Consider the following 21342-nt stretch of genomic DNA (forward strand, 5'->3'; position numbering starts at 1 on the left):
CCGTCCCTCCTGCATACTTCCTCCATCTTGAAATGTAAATCATTGGAGGGTTCAAAATTTGTATTTAAATGTAAGGCATTCTAGAGTATTTTGAATAAAAATACATGCTAGTATCCTTTTTTGGTACTAGTTTTGTAAAATAATCAATTGTGGTGGACCAGGGGAGTAAAACAGACATGCTAATCTTTTTGATTTTGGTGCGGGCACCGAAACTAAGCAAATAATTAACTGAACAATGCACTAATAAGATGTACATGCGTTATTTCTGTTCCTCCATAATTTGTCTCTAAAAATCTAAAATGCCCTACATTCGAGGACAAAGGGAGTACCATTTAACAGTATTTGAATCATGTGGAGTTTCTACGAAATTTCCGCTGAAGCTGCAATTCAGTGCTCCTCAAACGAGTGAGGTTGTGTTTAGTTCGTGAAATTTTTGGGTTTGGGTACTATAGCACTTTCGTTGTTATTTAGCAATTAATATTCAATTATGGACTAATTAAGTTTAAAAGATTCATCTCGCCATTTACAGTTAAACTGTGTAATTAGTTATTTCTTTTAACTGCATTTAATGCTCCATACATATGTCCGAAGATTCAATATTAGAAAATTTTTGAGAACTAAACAAGGCCTGAAGACGATCTCCTAAATCCTATCACAGGATTCATTCAGGAGTACAGTTCTACTGCAGTTCGATCTGCATCCCGTCCCTGGCTCTCTGGCCTTGTTTGGTTTGTAGTAGTACAAGTAGTACAAAAATTTTAATCAATAATTAGAGTTATTAAATAAAGTCAATTTACAAAATTAACTCCATAACCCTGCGCTATTTCGCGAGACGAACTTAATGAGACATTTGAACGCGCGTTTGGAGGATGTTTACTGTAGCATCACTGTAGCCAATCATCGATTAAATACTGTCATTAGATTCGTCGTGAAAAATTACACCCATCTGTGAATTTTTTTTGCAAATAAACTTCGTTTAGTACTCCATACATGTGAAATTCTTTTCTCGGGAATTATGTGTGATAGTTGCGATAGAGAAATCAAACAGGGCCCCTGCCGCCGAGGACAGACAAACTGGTCAGTGTACAATGCACCTGAGCCATGGGCCCATGAGGCGGAGCGCCGCCACGTCACCCCAAAAATTTGACCTCGCTCCCGCCGCGTCTCGATCGCAACGGCCCCCTTCCTGTCCCTCTCACCTGCCTGCCCTCACAGAGATAACCTTCCACACCTGCCTGTGCTTCACGCCACTTGGGCCGCGTTTGGTTTGGGTGGGAAGAAATTTGGTGAAACTTTTCGTAGCTTTGATTATTAATTAGAGATATTAAATGAAGTCTAATTATAAAATTATTTTCGTAACCATAGTACTGTAATACTTATTGTATCTAATGAGGCTTTTGATCGTACGATTATAGAATAATTAGAGTAGAATTACTGTATCTAATCATAGACTAATTAGGTTCATTAAATTCGACTCATAAATTTATACCTATCTGTGAAAAAATTTTACAAATAAATTTTGTTTAATATATCATACATACAAAAAAAAATTAAAAAAAATTCACCAAAAATAACCAAACACGGCCCAAGGCGCTCGTCCCAGCGGGCGCGGGCCCGGGATGTCATGAAGGCGCAGCCTCAGTGGGGTCGCGATGGGTAGTAGCGCCGTAGCGGGGCGCCTAGCCCGGGCTAGCGGCCTGCTCCGCGACGTCACGGGCGTACGGGGAAAGCGACCCGCGTGGGGCCCGCCCATCAGTGGCGTGCGCGTTCGGGTCGCGGAGCTAGGCCGGCGGGCGCACCGCTCGCACCGTCACAACTCGCACGCCACAAATTACGGAAAGGCCCCTGCCGCCGCGGACCAAAACCCCAGAGCCCCCCGAGCAGGAGAGGCAGGGCCGAAGAGGAGACGACCGCGCAGGCGGCAGGCCAATGCCGTCCACGCGCGCACTCCGGCGGCTCGACCTACGGCGGTCGCCGCCGGTCCGGCCGAGCCCGCAGGCAGCGGCGGCGAAGAAGGAGGAGGCGAGCCCGAGGCCACCGTCCTCGTCCTCCGCCTCGTCGTCTTCTTCCTCGGCCTCGGCGCCCCCCAGGCACCCCGCCGGCTTGTCGGCGGCGGCGCCGAGGTGCGGATCGGCGGTGCGCGTGTACCCGCTGCGGGACTTCCCGGGCACGGACGCGGCCGCGCTCTGCGGCGCGTTCCGGGACAACGTGCGGTGGCTGCTGAAGCAGTGGGGCTCCGCGCCGGGTTCCGGGTCGGCGTGGCACGCGCTGCTCTCGGACGAGCGCACGGGCGCCGTAGTCCCCATTGTAGCCGTGGAGGAGCTCGCCGCGACGTCGCCCGCGCCGCTCTGCGATCCCTGCCGCTGCGCCGGTGAGCTGGCTTCGCTTCTCTATGCCTTCATCGCGGATTTGGGCGCAACGAGCGTTTCTTTCGTTGGTTCGACTTTGAATGCTCGATGGATGCGATGATTAGATTTTAATTGCGAGTTCTTCTTGATTTTGGTTGATTTGATTGAGCTGGCTGATTGGTACAACTGTTGTTACAAATGCTCGATTTCTGTGTGGTTCGAGGGCTTCGTGACCGCAGGGGATTCTTGGGGATTTAATCGGTAATATTTCATTCAATTCTCGCCGCTAACAGTTCAGAAATGCTCGCCCCCAATTCAGCATTCAACTCTTCCAAGTTCTGATTATAACGTTGGGTGGGTAGTAGGAATTGCATTTATGTTCACATTCTTGCATTAATTGATTCATTCCATGTTGCTGGTTTGAATTTGTTTTGAAGTCACTTCCTGAAAAAAGCAGTGTGGCTGTAATGATGCGCCCTAGCCTCTTAAAGTTTTTTTCTTCTGGAAAAGATGTAGTTTCGTGCATTGATTCAGTTCCTACTTCTGTAAATGCCAGCTCACCAATGGACTAAACCAGTGCATGATCTGGACCGCAATTTCAGGCTGGAGCCACCACTGGGTGTCAAAACGGAAGTACCATTTCATCATTCCTGCAGCAGTTGACTGGGACCAGCCATTCAGGGCTGATGCTTTGCTTGGGCGCAGCGATCACCTCCTACATGGTCTGATCCATAGTAATGGCTTTGGTCACCTTGTCACTATCCATGGTTGTGATGGTGGCTCCACTTTTCTTTCTGGCTGCCAGATCATGGATATATGGGATCAACTTTGCGCTGCGCTCCGTGTTAGGTAACAATATACTCTTTCTTCCCTGTTCTGAAATACTCTTCACAGACACTTGTTTCCCAGTAGCATCAATGAAGTACAGGTTAGCTATGTGTGGTCTAAATACACTTTTATCAAATTTTGAACTTTGGTAACTTTATGAACGTTGCAAACACAAAAAAGATAACCCCCCGTATCTATCCTCTGAGCTTAGTGAGCTTTCTGTGCAGGGCTGTGTCTGTGGTGGACTTAACCCAGAAGCACTCTGTGGACCTCCGCCTCCTGCTTGGAGTGGCAAAGGGTGAGACATGGTTCGGTCGCTGGGGGTACTGCCTTGCCAAGGGCTGCTTCAATGTGTCTGCATCCACTTATTCTGCTGCACTTGAAGCCCTGGCTGCCCTGCCTGTTGATTATCTCCGCAGCCGTCATGTCCGCCGTGTGGTCAGCATCTACCGCCGCCTCTCCGACAAGCCTCTGGCCACTGTCCGTGAGTTCCTCTGCTGCCTCCTTGATTGGAAACACTGCAAGGCCCCACTTTCGCCACCTTCTGTGAAGACATTCCCACGGCTGACGTTCTTGCTGCCAAAGTCATGTGTCATGAAGAGGCTGAGGCAGCCATGCCAGCGCTTTGAGGATGTTGTTGACCTGCTCCAGTGTCGGTGGTCAAAGAAACGGCTGCTCAATGCTGCAGAGGTCGTTGTTGATAAGCTGCGGGAGCATGCCAATGGCACAAAGATTTCACGACAGGCTGTACGAGATGCTGCCAGGGGTGCCATCGGTGACACTGGTCTGCTTGACTTTGTCATCAAGTCCCTTAATGACACTGTTGTTGGTAACCATATTGTGCGTCGTGTGCCTGACCCTAAGAATCGTGTGCTTCACTTCAGCCTTGAGGAATATGATGAGCCTGAGCCTGAACCACAGCTAGAGCCTGACCTAGAGCCAGAGCCAGTGGAACTTGATTCAGAGCGCACCCCTCATGCGGTCCGATGGCCAAGCACATCAGAGGTAGAGCGGGATCTGCGTGCTGTGTGCCGGGCAATGGTGGAGGCACGCAGTGAGGCAGCACAGGCTGTGCTGGACTGCAAGCACTGGTGGAAATGTTGGGGCCTCAGGGATGAGTCTGATGACCAGCTAAGATTCCTTGTTGAGTGGCGACCGCAGGTGCGGGAGGCTACTGAACTTACAAGGCCGATGCCGCCAGGGGATATTGTGGTGGTACCACTGCATGCGTCCATAGGCGAGCTGCTTATCGAGGCAGAGCATGCGCTGCAGGAGACATACTGCTTCTTTGAGGGATTCCAGGCTGAGTCACTGGATGGCATTGCTGGGGAGAATTGGGATCCGGTGATGCTTGGTGGAGCAGAGTCTGGTGACACGATCGGCGTGCATGGCCATGGAGCGGACATGGAGACCGGGCTGCGTTGCCAGGGAGGTACGGAAGCATGGGATGTCCAGTGTGTATGTGGTGCACAGGATGATGATGGGGAACGCATGGTGGCATGTGATGCCTGCAATGTCTGGCACCACACACGCTGCGTCGGCATTGCGGATGGTGCGCCTGTGCCACCATTATTTCTTTGCATGTCCTGCGGTGGCGCGCTCATGGCTGCTGGACCGATCCTGGATGAGGCACTGACGGTACCGAAAGTAAAGTGACAATTCTTTTGCCCCTTTCATAGTTCTTACATCCTTTGGTTCATATGTTTGACGGTGGTGATCTGACGAGGTAAACCAGTTCTTAAACTGTGAGATCCTTTTTGTAAAGTGTGTTGGTATGTAGTTAGTTTAGTACTGATGCAGTAATAGCAGATGTTATCTGTAAAGAATTTGTAGGGGAGAAGAGGGGCAGTGGAAAAGGAAGCCCTATCCATGTCGTTAGCAATCCGACTGGAAATTTTGTACCGCATACATTAGAGGCGGTGGTGTTGTAAATAGCTGTTCTGTGATTGCACCTTTCTACCGTCTCTGAATCTTGGCTATGAAGTTAAACATCTTGATCACTGTGTTTTGATGGCGGCCCTAGTTGGTGGCTAGCATGGTCCTCGGGAAGACGAAAGAAAAGTTCAGTTTCTTCAAGAATGGAGATTTGTCCGTCGTTCACTGTGTTTATAGGCATTTGTTGTTGTGTTCCTGTTTGATTTGCCCTTCGGCTGTGCAATGGTGTTTACAACGGTGCCATTGAGTTCTGAGATGGCGGCTGCACAACCTGTCCGGGACATCCGCTTCATTCGTTGTTAGTCCTTGCAATGGTGTTAACGAGTCTAATTGCTTCAAGCTTTGCTTTGAGAAGAGACCTAATTGATTGGTCCGTGCCTTGTCGAGACAAGCATGAGTTGCATTAGAACTTTTGGATGTTGGGGATTTGGGGTGTGGATTCTCCAACGATTTCAAAATCTACAGGCTGTGGTAGTGCCACAGGTCATGCTCGAATGCTGCCCCGTCGTCAAAGACATGGACATAATATGTTTTGAGGATATGTGAAATTATAATTGCACGATTCAATCAACCTCAGTTTGAAAGATCCAATCAACTCAGGCCCTGTTTGGTTTGCTCCATAGCACAAGTAACATAAACTTTGATCAATAATTAAAGATATTAAATAAAGTCAGTTTACAAACTAACTCTACAACTCTTGCGCTACTTTGCGAGACGAATCTAATGAGGTCTTTGACCGCACAATTAAAGAATAGTTACTATAACATCACCGTAGCTAATCATCGATTAATTACCGTCAGATTTGGACTTCTGCGAAAGGAGCACCTGTTCCGGCATCACGTTCCCAAGGACCAAAAGGTATGTGGAGCCGTGGAGGGCCGTATGTGCACGTACGTATTCCAATACGTACCAGTGCGTCGAACCCGTATACGCCCGTCCTCTGGCCACAGCGCATAACACGATCTCGAGCTCCTCCACCCTCCGACTCGAAGCGCCCCTCTTCCCTCGCCGGCCGGACGCCAGCGGCGGCCATCTAGCACCACCGTTGGGGGCCCGCCCCCCCGATCGCGCCCACCGGCCATGGTGCACAGCGCGTACGATGCGGTCGAGCTGGTGGCCGGCGTGCCGGGCCGCATCGAGGCCGTCGCCTCTCACGCCGGGAAGCTCCTCGTCGCGTCCTCCGACTCCGAAGGCTTCCTCCGGGGTTCCGAGTGCTCCCTGCGCATCTACTCCTCGCCGGCCTCCTCCCCCGAGGGCGGCGGCGAGATCCGGCGGGACGGGCCCTACGCGCTCGAGCGGCACGAGCAGCGGTTCTGGCGGCGCCCGCCCTTGGCCATGGAGGTCAGCGCCAGCCGCGACCTCCTGCTCTCGCTCTCCGAGTGGGTCGCGCTTCACCGCCTCCCTGGGCTCGAGGCCGTCGCCGTCGTCTCTAACAAGACAAAGGGTGCCAACGTCTTCGCTTGGGACGACCGGCGGGGCCTCCTCGCGGTCGGTCGACAGAAGCGCCTCACCGTCTTCCGCCTCGACAGTGAGAATTCATTTGCATCGGTTATTTGCTTGTTATGAATCTAGCGATTCTCCATTTTTGCCACGGGGATCACCATCCGATCGATTTGGGTTTGATCGCACTCGAATTGAGGATTGGAACTGGGAATATTTTGGGGTTGTGAAGTGCGAATTTAAATCAACTGTGTTTGGGTTAAGAGTTAAGATTGGCAATAACTGAGTAGCTGCAGTTTTAGTGATGCAACATTGGAGGAATTCAATTAGTGAATCGGTTTAAGTTGGAAGCCTGTAGTGAATAGTGAACTTCACACTGATCGGTCAAATTCTCTCTTTGGAAATGTGTTCCGTCTGTTTTTAAATACATGACGTTTAGGACAACCTAGTTAGTTCGGCCATATATTTTAAAATAGAGGGGATTACATTGTACAGAGTAGTTAGTAACTCCTTTTACATGCCCACTTGCCATGCCAATTACATTACAACCCTGGCACACTGCTGTTGTGATTCTTTTTTTTCCTGTTATATAGGTATACAATAACCAATAGGTATAATATTCTTGTTCCATCTTATTAATGCGCACATAGTAATCTTGAGACAACAGAATATATGTTTCATGGAAATCCAACTACTTTTAAAACTTTTGTGTGGCAGGCAGTGTTTCTGATTGTATCTGCATTTGAGTTTTGAGAAAGCTTCTGACATTGTACACGTTATTTCTTGAAACTAGTAGTAGGGAAAATGTTTATGTAAGCTTGTATAGCTATACAAAAAGTTTTGCTTGGCCTTGTCCCAAGTTCAGGTAAAGAACAATGCACATGTCTGCTTACCAGAATTTGGTGAATCAAAATAAAGTAAAGGCTGCCTTATGCCTGTAAATGTTGGTTTCATAAGGTACCTGTTGATGGATTTATGTAAGCTTGTATAACAATTACAAGTTGACAAAAATAATAATTTCTCTAGACCATGAGAATTGTTTATTACAATAATATGACTCTGAATGGTTCTCTATTTCTGTTGTGTCAGGTGGGCGAGAATTTGTTGAAGTGAAGGAATTTGGAGTACCAGATATTTTAAAATCAATGGCCTGGTGCGGTGACAACATATGCCTAGGAATTAGGAGGGAGTATATGATAATAAACAGTATGACCGGGGCACTAACAGAAGTGTTTTCTTCTGGGAGGATTGCTCCTCCTTTAGTTGTACCTCTTCCTACTGGAGAGCTGCTCCTTGGCAAGGTATATGGAACTGTCAGATGGCAGATCTTTTTATTATATTTTTTTGGTTAAAAAAGTGACAACGTTCTATGCTTTGAGCGAAGAATCAAGCAGCTCTTCTAAAAATGGACTTATTTATCTGGCCGTGTAAAATTTATTGTGAGTGTGCGTGTATTTCGGGAGGGTTTATGACCCTTCCATCACATTTTTATCTCTCTTCTCAATGAAACAAAATGCAGCTCTCTGTGTTTTCGAGAAAAAACAGAATTATTTCCACTTTCTAAGTCATGGACAGGTGAATCTTATTGTGTGATGTACTGAAATGTTTCTGTCAAAATTGATGGGAAGACCCTTAGCTTGTGTACACCAGTATAACATTGCCGCTAGTTAGAATCTTTTCCCATGTGATCAGTGCAACAGTGATACCGAATGAAATATTTTTTGTATGAATATCTCTTGAAGTCATCAAGATTCTAACACTTTATTAGCTTCTCGAAGAATTCCTTTGTTCTTTCTTATTTAGTTTTAGCTAATGTGCTGTAGTACTTTCTATGTTTATATAGGATAACATTGGGGTATTCGTTGATCAAAATGGCAAACTTATTCAAGACGGCAGAATAATTTGGTCGGACACACCGGCTTCTGTCGTTATACATAGACCATATGCTGTGGCACGCCTGCCAAGGCATGTTGAGGTAAGTGATTCTATCTATTTATCTAGTATATTTAGTGTTATGAATAATATCATCCTAATAAGTTTCATGACTATATACTATTTCAGATACGGTCTCTTAGGGCACCCAATGCATTGGTTCAGACAGTTGTGCTCCGTGATGTTCAAAAGCTTGTCCAAACTGGCAACTGTATACTTGCTGCGCTATCTAACTCTGTTTGTGGTTTGTTGCCTGTTCCTATTGGTGCTCAGGTATTGTACTTCAGTTTATTAATTATGATGAGTGTGGTGGTGCACATTATTTGGGCCCGTGCCATATTTATAATTTTGTCTATCTCAAGCTAAATACAGTAACGCTATTATAAGATATTAAGATCAGGTGCAATATGGGAGACCTTGCTATGTATGACAGATGTAGTATCATGCTTTGTGGTTGTGGTTTTACCTTTCCTCCCATTCCTTTTGAGAATGTTCTTGTTGTAATTGCAATTCTATTTATAGAACAATTTTGGCATGCCACTTATAATAAGTATTTTAAGAACCATTGTTTAGATCAATTAATGGCTAATAATGTGTTATATAATCAAACCTGAGTACCTGATAGTGATCTTTAGTTGAATATGAGATGAAAGATTGAACAACCAAAGTTAAGTGGGTGATATTTGAGAGAAGCTCAATAGTTGCATATTCCAGTTTTAATCAGTATGATGTTGAAAGGTGCCCTTTAGACTTTTGATACCCTAGACCCAGGACCATCTCCAGAAATTTGGGGCCCCGGTGCGAAATCCAAAATAGGGCCCTCCAATAAGGCACAGTAAAGGACCTCAAATTTTAGTCTAGCTCATCTAAGGGCTGGGCCTTTAAAAAGGTTATGAGGGGAGGATTTCTGACGAGGCATTGGAACGCTATTCCAAATTCTACAATCACCTACTAGGCCGTGACCATGTTACCGCGTTATCTGCCTTGTTTGGTTGGGATGTCCCACCTGAGGGGCAAGCCCGGATTGCAGCCAACTCGACTATTGTGATCTGAGTTGCATCAGGCCTTTTTTTCCTTTGTCTGGTCGCTTTTATTATTTGTTAATGGATAGAACCAGCATTTTAATCTGGAATGTTCGGGGTCTCAATGACAAGGGACGAAGAGACAACCTTAGGAAAATGGTCAATGCATCCAAACCAGCTGTGATCTGTCTACAGGAAACCAAGTTGGCACATGTTACAGAACGTGATGTAGTCTCCTTCCTTGGGCGTGATTTCTCCCAATTTGTTTTCTTGCCGGCACAGCAAACAAGAGGTGGCATTTTGATAGCCTGGCGGGATGGATCCTTCTCAGTCGACCATCACTTTGTCAACCAATATTCAGTATCAGTTCTACTCAGCAGCAAAGATGATCCCTCGTGGTGGCTCACAGGAGTATATGGCCCTCAACATGATGCTGATAAGATCTCCTTTCTGGAGGAGCTACGTGAGGTCCGAGCAGGATGTCCGGGACCTTGGATGCTAGCAGGGGATTTTAACATGATATATAGCTCTGAAGATAAGAACAATGACAATATTAACAGAGCCATGATGGGACGGTTTCGCCGGTTTGTCAATGATTTGGAACTTAAGGAAATTCCACTATTAGGAAGGAGATATACTTGGTCGAATGAACGAGAGTCGCCCACACTAGTCAAGCTGGATCGAGTACTGTGTACTAATGATTGGGAAGATATTTACCCTGAGAGCTTATTGCAAAGCCAAGCCACAGAAATGTCAGATCATTGTCCCCTAATCTTGGGTCTAAAAGAAGGAATTTTGGGCAAAAGGAGATTCCACTTTGAGAGTTTTTGGCCTAATTTACCTGGGTTTCATGAGGCGGTTCTGCACTCTTGGGAGGAACCAGTACAGCCCTGCTGTTGCCTTGAACGTATCTCTATCAAGCTGAAACGGCTAACCAGGGCCTTACAATCTTGGAGTCAAAAGCAAACTGGGAACATCAAGGAGCAGCTCGCATTGGCTCGGCATATTTTACATCATCTTGAGATGGCACGAGATCATCGGCTCCTCTCTGACGATGAAGATTGGTTGAGACGAAAACTGAAAAGTCACTGTCTTGCCCTAGCTTCCCTCGAAAGGACAATTGCTCGATTACGTTCTCGGGTGAGGTACTTGAAGGATGGTGATGCCAATACCTCTTTCTTCCACAAACAAGCCAGGTTTAGAAAATACAAGAACTATATTTCGAAGCTAAAAACTGAAGATCATGTGGTCACGACACAGCAGGAAAAACATCAGATTCTCTTCGATTTTTTGATGGAATTCTAGGTACAGTTGCAGAGAGAACAACCACCTTAAATCTTGAGGCTTTTCACAGAGCTGGCTTTGATCTTTCAGCACTTGATACACCTTTCTCTGAAACTGAAGTTTGGACAACAATCAGCTCATTACCAGCAGACAGGGCCCCAGGGCCAGATGGCTTCACTGGAAGATTCTACAAGTCTTGCTGGTCTATAATCAAAACTGATTTTATGGCAGCTCTTCTGACCTTGCAGCAGGGGGATGCAAGGAAGCTTGAAGTTTTAAACTCAGCCTACCTCACCCTGATTCCCAAGAAAGCTGAAGCACTAGAAGCCAAAGACTATAGACCAATTAGTCTGGTACATAGTTTTGCTAAACTAGTCACAAAACTGATGGCCAACAGACTTGCTCCTCTCCTTGACAACATGGTGGCTTCTAATCAGAGCGCCTTCATAAAAGGCCGATGCATCCATGACAACTTCATGCTAGTCCAACAAACCATCAAGGTTCTTCATCGTCGCAAGGTGGCAAGTCTTTTCTTGAAATTGGATATTTCCAAAGCTTTTGATTCGGTTGCTTGGCCTTTTTTGCTGGAGATCCTATCTCATTTGGGGTTTGGGCCTTCTTGGTGCACACTTATTGCCAATCTCCTCAAGTCTGCCTCCACACAGATTATACTGAATGGTGAGCCGGGGGATTATATTTACCACCAGCGTGGTCTTAGGCAGGGAGATCCTCTCTCTCCCATGCTATTTATTCTCGTTATGGATGTTTTGAATAGTTTGTTTGCTCAGGCTGATTTGGAAGGTCTGCTGAAACCGCTGCAATCAACTGGACAGCGGCTCTCCCTCTATGCAGATGATGTGGCTCTTTTTATTCACCCAGATGAAGCAGATCTCCAACTCACAAAATCTCTACTGGAAGTTTTTGGTAATGCTTCAGGCTTACACACCAATCTCCATAAGAGTAATGTGATTCCCATCAAATGTGATAGAGATATTATTGAAGTGGTCAGTGGTACTCTCCAATGCACTACGGCTTCTTTCCCTTCTGCCTATTTAGGACTGCCCATTTCGGATAAGAAACTGAGAAAAGGTGATCTGATGACATGGATTGAGCAAAAAATTGCCAACAAATTACCTGGATGGAAGGCTTCACTTATGAGTTTATCTGGTCGTGCTGTCATGGTACGTTTTGTTCTCTCGGCAGTCCCAATCTATTTACTGGTGGCACTGAAAGTTCCTAAGTGGTTCATTAAAGCCATCGATAAAATCAGAAGGAGCTTCTTATGGAAGGGACGAAAAGAGGTCAATGGTGGCTGTTGCTTGGTGGCTTGGGAGAAGGTCATGCGGCCACTCGAACTAGGAGGACTCGGTATCCATAACCTTGAGGTCATGGGATGGGCACTACAAATGAGGTGGCTTTGGATAGGAAAAACAAAACCTGATCGACCATGGGCCGGCCTGGAAATCCCGGTACACTCGAACACCTCGGCCATGTTTGCCATCTCGGTTGTAACCAATGTCGGTAATGGTGAGAATACATTATTCTGGTCTGACCATTGGCTTCTGGGAGAGAACTTGGAGAAATTGGCACCCAATGTTGTCAAATGTGTTCCCCCTAAAATAAGAAGAACAAGGACTGTGGCTGATGCCCTCCTCAATCTAACTTGGGTTTCTGACATAAAAGGGGCACTTGGTTGGCTTGGGCTAGTTGAATATCTGCAGCTATGGGATCTAGTTTCAGATTTTACACTTAATGATTTGGAGGATGTTCACCACTGGAAGTTGGAATCCTCAGGTTCCTTCTCTACTAAATCAGCCTACCGAGCCTTCTTCTTTGGTTCCATTACATTTGAACCTTGGAAGCGTTTGTGGAAATCTTGAGCTCCCGGAAAATGCAAAACTTTTATTTGGCTAGCAATCCGGAATCGCTGTTGGACAGCTGACCGGTTACAAAAAAGAGGTCTCCCTCACCCGGATCACTGCCCCCTCTGTGTTCAAGAGGAGGAAACAGTACAACACATCCTCACGACATGTGTTTTTGCTAGACAATTCTGGTTTGCTGTCTTGCAGCCCTTGAATTTGGTCGCATTAGTCCCTAGCCGAAGAACCGTTTCTTTGGCTGATTGGTGGTTGAGAGCTTGGAGGAAAGTCCCTAAACAGCACAAAAAAGGTTTCAATTCACTGGTCATGCTAGGTGCTTGGATCATTTGGAAACACCGTAATACATGTGTCTTTGATGGACTAGCTCCCTGCCTCCAAGTTGCTTTGCAAGCCTATAAGGATGAATTGCAGCTTTGGATAGCTGCAGGAGCTAAGGGGCTCAAGGCCCTGCGTGTACAACAGATAGAGTGAAGACGCCATTAGGGTGTTTTGGTCAGGTCCTACCTCTCTACTTTTTTTTTTTCCTGTAAATCTTTTAGGATTCTTGCTCAACCGTCACCCATTCTGGCCCAAGGTGGGTGATCGGTGATGTAAATTGGCCACTCTCTTCTTCTTAATACAAAGATGCGCAGCTCTCCTGCGTGTTCGAGAAAAAAAAAGGTTGGACTCTTATCTTATATAATTTTTAGCTAAATATATATAAGGGTCAAATTGGATCGTGAATAGAGCACTGATCGCCGGAGTGCTGGTGGCTGGCCGTCGGTGCTGGTCCTAATGATTGGCTAATGGCGATTTGCGGACTGCTGCCACTAGCCGGGAAGGACGGATGGTGGAAGAGATACAGATGCTATAGTAGCAGAAACTGCCGGAGGAGGAATAGATAAACATTGTATAGACCTTGATTGTTAAAATTTGGAGGCCCTCCATTTTTTGGGGCCCTGAGCGGTCACTCACCTCATTCATGGCCTTCAACGGGCCTGCCTAGACCTTACATGTAAATCTTGGCAGCCATGCTCATCATTGATACTGAAAGTGCACCGTTGCACTCATGAAGTTCTAAAGATCCATAATTTGAGGAAACCTGTTCTTCTTTTGTCACTTAACAAATCGTATTTGCTTAGATACAAGAGAAATAATTTACAGCAAAAATTGTCAGAAAAAATACTTTAATAATCTAACTTTGATATGCTTAAAAATAAAGACCAACTGCATCATCTATAAAACCATAGCAAGTACCTATGTTTATACCCCTCTCCTGGTCATAGGCCATCACAAATTTTATCCAGTAGACTATGGTGTGTTGAGGCGTTTTACATTTGTAAGGAATGCCTGAAACTTTCATGTAACTGTTAAATTTATCTGTCTCGATTGTTTCTGTGGTTCTTCGCAGCAATAGTTCTTAAATGTATGCTCTTACATATTTGCTGTACAGATAGTGCAATTGACAGCTTCCGGAGAATTTGAGGAGGCACTAGCGTTGTGTAAGCTACTTCCACCAGAGGATTCAAATTTACGATCTGCAAAGGAAAGCTCAATACACATAAGGTATGCTCAGATTTTCCAGTTGAAAAGAAATGTGACAATAATACTGGTATGGAATCTAGTGACAGAAGGTACGTTTGAATTGTCTAGTACTCCTGTTCCAAATTATAGTTCGTTTTGGCTTTTCTAAATACATAGATTTTACTATGCATCTGGATATACACTATGTCTAGATACATATGAAAAATGATGTATTTAGAAAGCCAAAATGACCTATAATTTGGAATGGATGGAGTAGAAAAGAAAGGCTACAACAATTCTATGTTTTTATCACTACATAATATGAGTTGTTATGCATGCCGTTTCTCTTTATTCATGCTGTTCCAAGCATTTCAGAGGATAGTACTCTGCATTTTCACTGACTATGCGATCAGCCGACATGTGGAATTCAGCATATGAATCCATATCTTTGCCTAGACACTCCTTATAACGTTATTATCTCCCTGGACTTTGTGTCCCACTCTCCCACTGACTGGGTACTATAGAAAAACATGATTTTTCTTTGGGGATGCGCATTTTTGTGAGTAAGTAAATTTGCCTATTATTTTGTTTTAGTATGACTGATATGCAGCATCAGCATGTCTATCATGCTAGGTAAACGTAAATTCACTTTAGCTTATACCATTATAGAAATTTGACTAATATATTAAGCTTGATGTCCTTAGATTGAAAGTTCTTGCCCTCAGAAGAAAAAATATGGCTGAAGCTTTGGTTAACATAAATTCTCTAATTTGTCACTCATGGCAAAGATCCATCTAACAATGTTTTCGCTCATGGCGATACATATTCTGTAGACTATACCACATCAAAGTGAAGAAATTATGAATGATGTTGGAAAATTAAAATGAGATCTGTTAATCTCAGTGGCTCTTTCACCAATTTTTTTTATTGGTTCAGTATTGAATCTAGAATTTAAGTGCATGGAGCCTTCTGCATTGATGCTTGAAGCAAATTTAGCATTCTCATTTTGTTATTCTATGGTTCTATTGACATAACTAAATGACATCTTATCCTTTTGATTTTGTGAACTAGATATGGACACTTTTTGTTTGATAGTGGGAACTATGAGGAGGCAATGGAACAGTTTTCAGATTCACATGTGGACATTACTTATGTGCTATCTCTGTACCCGTCTATTGTTCTGCCACAAACACATATTATAGGTGAACATGACAAGCTGCTGGACATGCCTGAATTAGCAACGGAGTCCTCTGACGTGACAGAGAGATGGAATCATACTCATTACAGCTCCATGAATCAGATGATAAATCTCCATTGGAGGTAAAGAAAATGAGTCACAATGCTCTAGTTGCCCTTGTGAAGTATTTGCAGAAGAAAAGAAGTGGAATAATTGAGAGAGCAACAGCTGAAGTAACAGAGGAGGTGGTCTCTGGAGCTGTGCACCACAGCTTAATATTGTCTGGGCCGTATAAACCAAAGAAGCCAAACAAGGTAACCGTTTTTCAAGTTCTTTTTTTATCTTGCTGCAAAAATTAGCAGCTAACAGTGACAGATGTGGAAAATTGCATGGTGCCTTTTCAATTGGACAGAAGATTGCAAATTTAATACAGTATATGTTAATTACCAATCAGCGTGGTCTGTAATTGTTGTACTTTATTTTTTGTTTTCAGAAACGAGCTCAGACACATACTAGCTCTATTGCTAGAGAAATGGCAACTGTACTGGATACTTCTCTGCTTCAAGCTCTTATTCTTACTGGGCAGTCATCAGGGGCTATGGAATTGCTGAAAGGACTTAATTTCTGTGACCTGAAGATATGCGAAGAGTTTTTGAAGGAGAGGAGTGACTATATGGTGTTACTTGAGCTCTATAAAAGCAATGAATTGCACCGGGAAGCTCTCCAACTGCTCAATCAGTTAGTTGAAAAATCAAAATATGAGATGGAGAATACAGATTTTAATAAAAAAATTAGCCCTCACATGATCATTGAATATCTCAGGGTACAATTTATTTTTCCTTTGCTAGTGTTTAATTGATATTGCTTGTCACATAAACAAAGCTATGAGAAATATCCAGTTTCAGCTGAAATCTTATATGCCTTATTTCTTGGTGTTATTGTGTTCTATTTATCCTGATAACAACTGCATCTGCGAGCTAGATGGATTCATGCATAAATATGTTGCTATTTTGACACATTATTTCCCCCTCTGTTTCGCTATGTTTGTCCATGCACACAATATCCACTAACCATGGAAATCAGTTGCAAGAAAAAAAATCAATGTGAAATGACCATCCATGCCCCTATGAAATAACATGATAGAGATACTCTTCTTTCAAAGCACTTGATTAAGGGCAGGGAGTGTAAAAATTGTAATGAGGCCTTGATATCCTCAATAGAAACATATCCTTCCAAGTCTCTGGACAAACATAGCGAAGCAGACGGTGTAGCATATTAGACACGAAGGCACTGTTAAAACATTAATTCAAAGTGCAATCCATATTCACTAGTTGAACTTTACATACTTTTGTTTGGTTATATTCTACTGCATGATGACTCTTAGATTAGTAGGCTGTGAAGTTTGTGATTGAAATTTTATTTGATATGTGGTAGGATCAGATATAATCACTTATTTCTTATTGCTATTTTATATTTTATCATGCCATGTTTCATGCTTTTGCTGTCCTCCAAGAAGAGCTCATTGTGGCAAAACTTGTTGCACACCGATGTTTTTCTATTTGTATTGCTTGATATGTTTTTCAATGTTATCATATGGATCATTGCCTTGATATGTTGAAATCATTATGTTTCATGCCATGTAATGTTCTTATTTGGCTGATTTGATATTGCCTTTTCATTTGCAGCCCCTTTGTAGATCTGATCCAACGCTGGTTTTAGAATCTTCCTTGTATGTCCTCGAACGCAATCCATCAGAAACTATTGAACTCTTTTTGTCTGAAAATGTTCCAGCAGATTTGGTAAATTCATATCTGAAGCAACATGCTCCAAATTTGCAGTCAACATACTTAGAATTAATGCTCTCAATGAGTGAAACGGGGATCAATCCTAACCTGCAAAATGAGCTGGTATGTACACTTTCAATTGTTACTGCATTGGTATATGGAAAATTCCATGTACAATCAATTCATTTCACGTTGCTTAGATGATTTTGTTTCCTTAATCTGACCATATGAATGTGCCTGAACCTTGAACTTATTTCTTTCGGGTTTCATCTCTAGTCTACCCCAACTTGCTTGGGAAAAAAGGCTATGTTGTTGTTGTTGTTGTAATCTGACCATATGAAGTCCACAATAAAGTTCTAGTGCATGGACTTAATGATGCTCTGACATTGAGTCTTCTGATCTGAAGGTGCAACTGTACCTTTCTGAAGTTCTTGATTGGTACAATATTCTTAAGGAAGAGGGAAACTGGACAGAGAAAACATATTCCACAACACGGAAGAAGTTAATATCTACATTAGAGAATAATTCAGGTTACAATACAGACTTACTCCTTAAGCGTCTTCCCCAGGATGCTCTTTTCGAGGAGCGTGCCATTTTATATGGGAAAATAAATCAACACCTCCGTGCACTCTCTCTGTATGTTCACAAGGTACCATTTCTTTTTATGTGCCCTGATCCATTGACATTATTGAGTTCTGGTTAAATAATAGTTTTTAGGTTACCCAGAATATCTTGTTTACCACTGCAGCTCCAAATGCCAGAGCGGGCAGTTGCATATTGTGACCGTGTTTACGAGGAGGGAGCACAACAACCATCCAAGTCAAATATCTATTTTAATCTTCTACAAATTTATCTGAATCCAAGAAAAGCTGAAAAGGATTTTGAACAGAAAATTATTCCAGTGGCATCACAATACCCTGGAATCCACAAGTCTAGCTCTGCTAAGTTCAAAGGGGGCCGCATAGGTAAAAAGGTTGCGGAGATTGAAGGGGCTGATGAAATACGCTTTAGCCCCAGTGGGACAGATAGTAGCAGAAGCGACGGTGATGGAGATGATGCAAGTGATGGAGGCCCTATAATATTGAATGAAGCACTGGAGCTGTTAAGCCAACGGTGGGACAGAATAAATGGTGCTCAGGCTCTTAGGCTGTTACCTAGAGACACTAAACTCCAGGTATGTTTTTTTTGTATACTTTGAAATGTATCTTTTGATCACGCTCACTTCTAGAATAAATGGAAGTTCATAATTAACTATGTGCCATCAAATATGTCCACTTTTACACCATGCCACCCAAATTTCGAATTGCTTCACTCCAAGCCATCAAGATTTGAGTTTCTTCCCCACGTGCCGTTGCGGGATGCCATAGAGTGAAAAATATTTGAAATCCTGGTGTTATGATTGACTGTACTGTGTTAATGTCACTTACTGTGTATCATGAGGTAATGCACTTATGTGAATTGAGATATAGCAAGGAAATTCCTCCTACCCAGAATATATGTCAAATATTGTGCGGGTAAGGTTAAACTAGGATATCTTTGTACTTCCTGTGTGTAGGAATGGACAAGCTATTGTATGCATTATTTCTTTTTTGAAGTTTTTAATAAGGAAGATGTTTTGATATTGATTTTGTTCTAATTTTTGCATATACGGAATAACTCTGGTGGTTGTTATGCTCTGGTGTCATCCAGACTCATGCAAGAGGCATAGTTTTGCCTTTTTTGAAAAGAACACATTTATGCAGTTTCTGATGCGTATGTTCCAGTATTGATTGCTTCAACTTTTCAATTTCCCATCAAGGTTCTAATTATCTAAAATGAACATTTGCAGGATCTTGTATCATTTCTTGAGCCACTATTGCGGAACTCTAGTGAACATCTACGCAATTATTTGGTTATCAAAAACTTGATTTTCCGTGCAAACCTGCAGGTAGCTTGGCATTCTGTTATAGCCTTTTCACTCTTGTTGTTAAGGTTTCCAACTATATGCTATGAAAGATGCTGGCCTGTGAGATTCTCCTATAAAAATGCTGCTTCATTTTAGAGTTAGCTTGCTGTATGGATTTGCCCCTTTATGCAAACCTCTGCCAGGGGCTGGTTGGTAGGTGGTGGGTTGCGTAGGTTGTGTAACTTGTGACTGAAAGTGGTCGTAGGGCGAAGGATTGGGAATGGGTCGCTGACGACGGAGGAGGGGGTGTGGCGTGGGAAGAGGAGGCCCAGGGGAGCGGTAGGCATGGGGGCAGCAGTGAGGGAATTTCTCTATTCCTTGATCCAAATTGATCACATCCCTCTGGTTTTATTTGGACTCTTGATTTGACCCCTAATACGAATCTTAGGGATGGAATCTTTTATAGATTGGATTGGTCGATGCAGGCAGGGCAGCAGCAGCCCTGGTGTGCCCTGCTGCTGCCCGGCTGGTCCAAGCTGGCCAGTGTCTGTCTGGCCCAAGCCAGCCAGATCCATGACAATTTCCCTATCTAATACGCATCTCCAAAATGCATAATGATAACATTAGTGATTTTGTGCACATGTAAACAGAACGTGCCAATTAAGTTAGAAGAGCAATATTTACATATGTACCTCATCACATGTTCTCCCTCTCTCATCATGTATACTATCCGTCTCATCATGTATCTTGTCATAGATGTCATAGATGCCATAGCAGAGTATTACATCTACATACCTATTTATGACTATAGTTCTTTGGGAACTGTTATCATCTACCAATTAGATTTGTTTGTGTGCACAATTAATGTTCTTTCCTCACTATATCCTTGATGTGTCAGGTAAAGGAGGATCTATACAAACGGCGTCAAGCTGTTGTCAAGATTGATGGAAATAGCATGTGTTCTCTTTGCCATAAGCGCATTGCAAATAGTGCATTCGCAATTTATCCAAATGGACAGACATTGGTGCATTTTGTCTGCTTTAGAGAATCACAGCAAATTAAGGCTGTTAGAGGAGCAAACTCAATGAAACGTCGATAATATGGCCATGATCCAGGTATACAATTGAACTGCACACTGAGAGATCAATACTTAATTGTGCATTAATATGATATATTGATGGATGGCTGACCGCCCATGAGTTGAACACAATAGCTGTTTTGCCTTTCGGTTGTATGGTTTGGATCATCAATTCGTCACACATCTCATATGCCAGTATCCTGTTACTGCCATAAAGTTGCACATTGTCACTATGATGGGCTCGATCATGGTATTATCTCATAGCCTGACTATTCACTGTCTCATCACTGAGAGCAGTAAAGTTAAATCCATAATTCTACTCTGGGCTGGTTTTCCTAAGGTCAGGTCTTGTCTATAATCTAGTGTTTGCAGTTTAACACTGCAATCTGACACAAATGAGCTTTCCTGGTTGTCAGCATATACAAGTGCTCCCTTTTCTTGTGTGCTAATTGTAATGTGGCATTAAGTTGCTACTCTAATAACTATTCCTAAACTAGCTAGGACCTAATTGTAACCTGTGTCCATCCATCCATATTCATCACCTTATGTGTATCTACTGTAAACCTTCACAGTTCAAATATTTCCACTAAATTGATGCAGGTCAGAGCATCAATCATCAGGATTTCCAGTTACCCACCTGGGCAAGAGCAACCGAACAAGCTTTGCAGAATTTGATCTGTTTGCCACGTCAGATTTCGTTGATGCCAGCTTATGGGGTTCCTTTTGTTTGGTCTCGGCTGCTTCAGAAGTTTTTACCGCAGTACTCATTCGGTCTCTTCAGTGCCTGACTGCGTGGAGTGTATGTATCGTGCATGTGCCCCCTCGCTCTCCTATGTTTTCAGTCGGGAGAGCGTACTGGGAACTGGTTTTTATTTTTTGCGTGTAAATGACACTGTAAAGTTTCAGTAAGCAGATAGCCGTGATTATAGTGTGTTTCAACGGGTGTTCCGAATGTTATGTAAATAGTGCCCGGCATTGTATTTTTGTTTGTATACTACTTTCCTTTTCCTTTTCCAATGATTGCAATGTGTGCTAAATATTCGGATTAGAAACTAATGAGCTACCAATATATGTAATTTGTGTACACTGTTACTGATTCATTCCTGCATTTTCATGTGAGCTTGCTTCAAGGTTTTTCCAAGAAGACGTCAACAAAACAGTAATAATTAGAACACTTGGGCAACGATAAACCAACCTAAAACAGTTAATCTAGGACACTTGCAAACCAAAAACACACAATAAAAAA

The 21342-nt window shown here is 43.4% G+C and overlaps 1 protein-coding gene and 1 pseudogene across 2 annotated transcripts; both read left to right on the top strand.

The window, feature by feature from the left end:
- Positions 1–1867: 1867 nt before the first annotated feature.
- LOC120692625 (PHD finger protein MALE MEIOCYTE DEATH 1-like) lies at positions 1868–5255 on the top strand. The gene is made up of 3 exons (XM_039976007.1): positions 1868–2371; positions 2951–3197; positions 3404–5255. Exons 1-3 carry the CDS (start codon positions 1930–1932, stop codon positions 4830–4832), a joined length of 2118 nt encoding a protein of 705 aa, XP_039831941.1. The 5' UTR covers positions 1868–1929; the 3' UTR covers positions 4833–5255.
- Positions 5256–6047: 792 nt separating this feature from the next.
- LOC120692876 lies at positions 6048–21180 on the top strand (annotated as a pseudogene). Its single transcript, XR_005682767.1, has 13 exons — positions 6048–6639; positions 7641–7852; positions 8395–8526; positions 8613–8756; positions 14102–14214; positions 15244–15663; positions 15843–16172; positions 17035–17256; positions 17540–17782; positions 17882–18307; positions 18962–19060; positions 19917–20133; positions 20697–21180. The product of XR_005682767.1 is annotated as a vacuolar sorting protein 39-like (transcript).
- Positions 21181–21342: the final 162 nt, after the last annotated feature.

Source organism: Panicum virgatum, chromosome 9N, assembly GCF_016808335.1.
Source record: "Panicum virgatum strain AP13 chromosome 9N, P.virgatum_v5, whole genome shotgun sequence".
Lineage (NCBI taxonomy): Eukaryota > Viridiplantae > Streptophyta > Magnoliopsida > Poales > Poaceae > Panicum > Panicum virgatum.

What these genes read in the sequence shown, in the direction of transcription:
- LOC120692625 (XM_039976007.1), top strand. Translation starts at nt 1,930, where the DNA reads ATGCCGTCCACGCGCGCACTCCGGCGGCTCGACCTACGGCGGTCGCCG. An exon ending in CGATCCCTGCCGCTGCGCCG is followed by an intron (nt 2,372 to 2,950) that starts GTGAGCTGGCTT and finishes CCGCAATTTCAG; the next exon opens with GCTGGAGCCACCACTGGGTG. An exon ending in TGCGCTGCGCTCCGTGTTAG is followed by an intron (nt 3,198 to 3,403) that starts GTAACAATATAC and finishes CTTTCTGTGCAG; the next exon opens with GGCTGTGTCTGTGGTGGACT.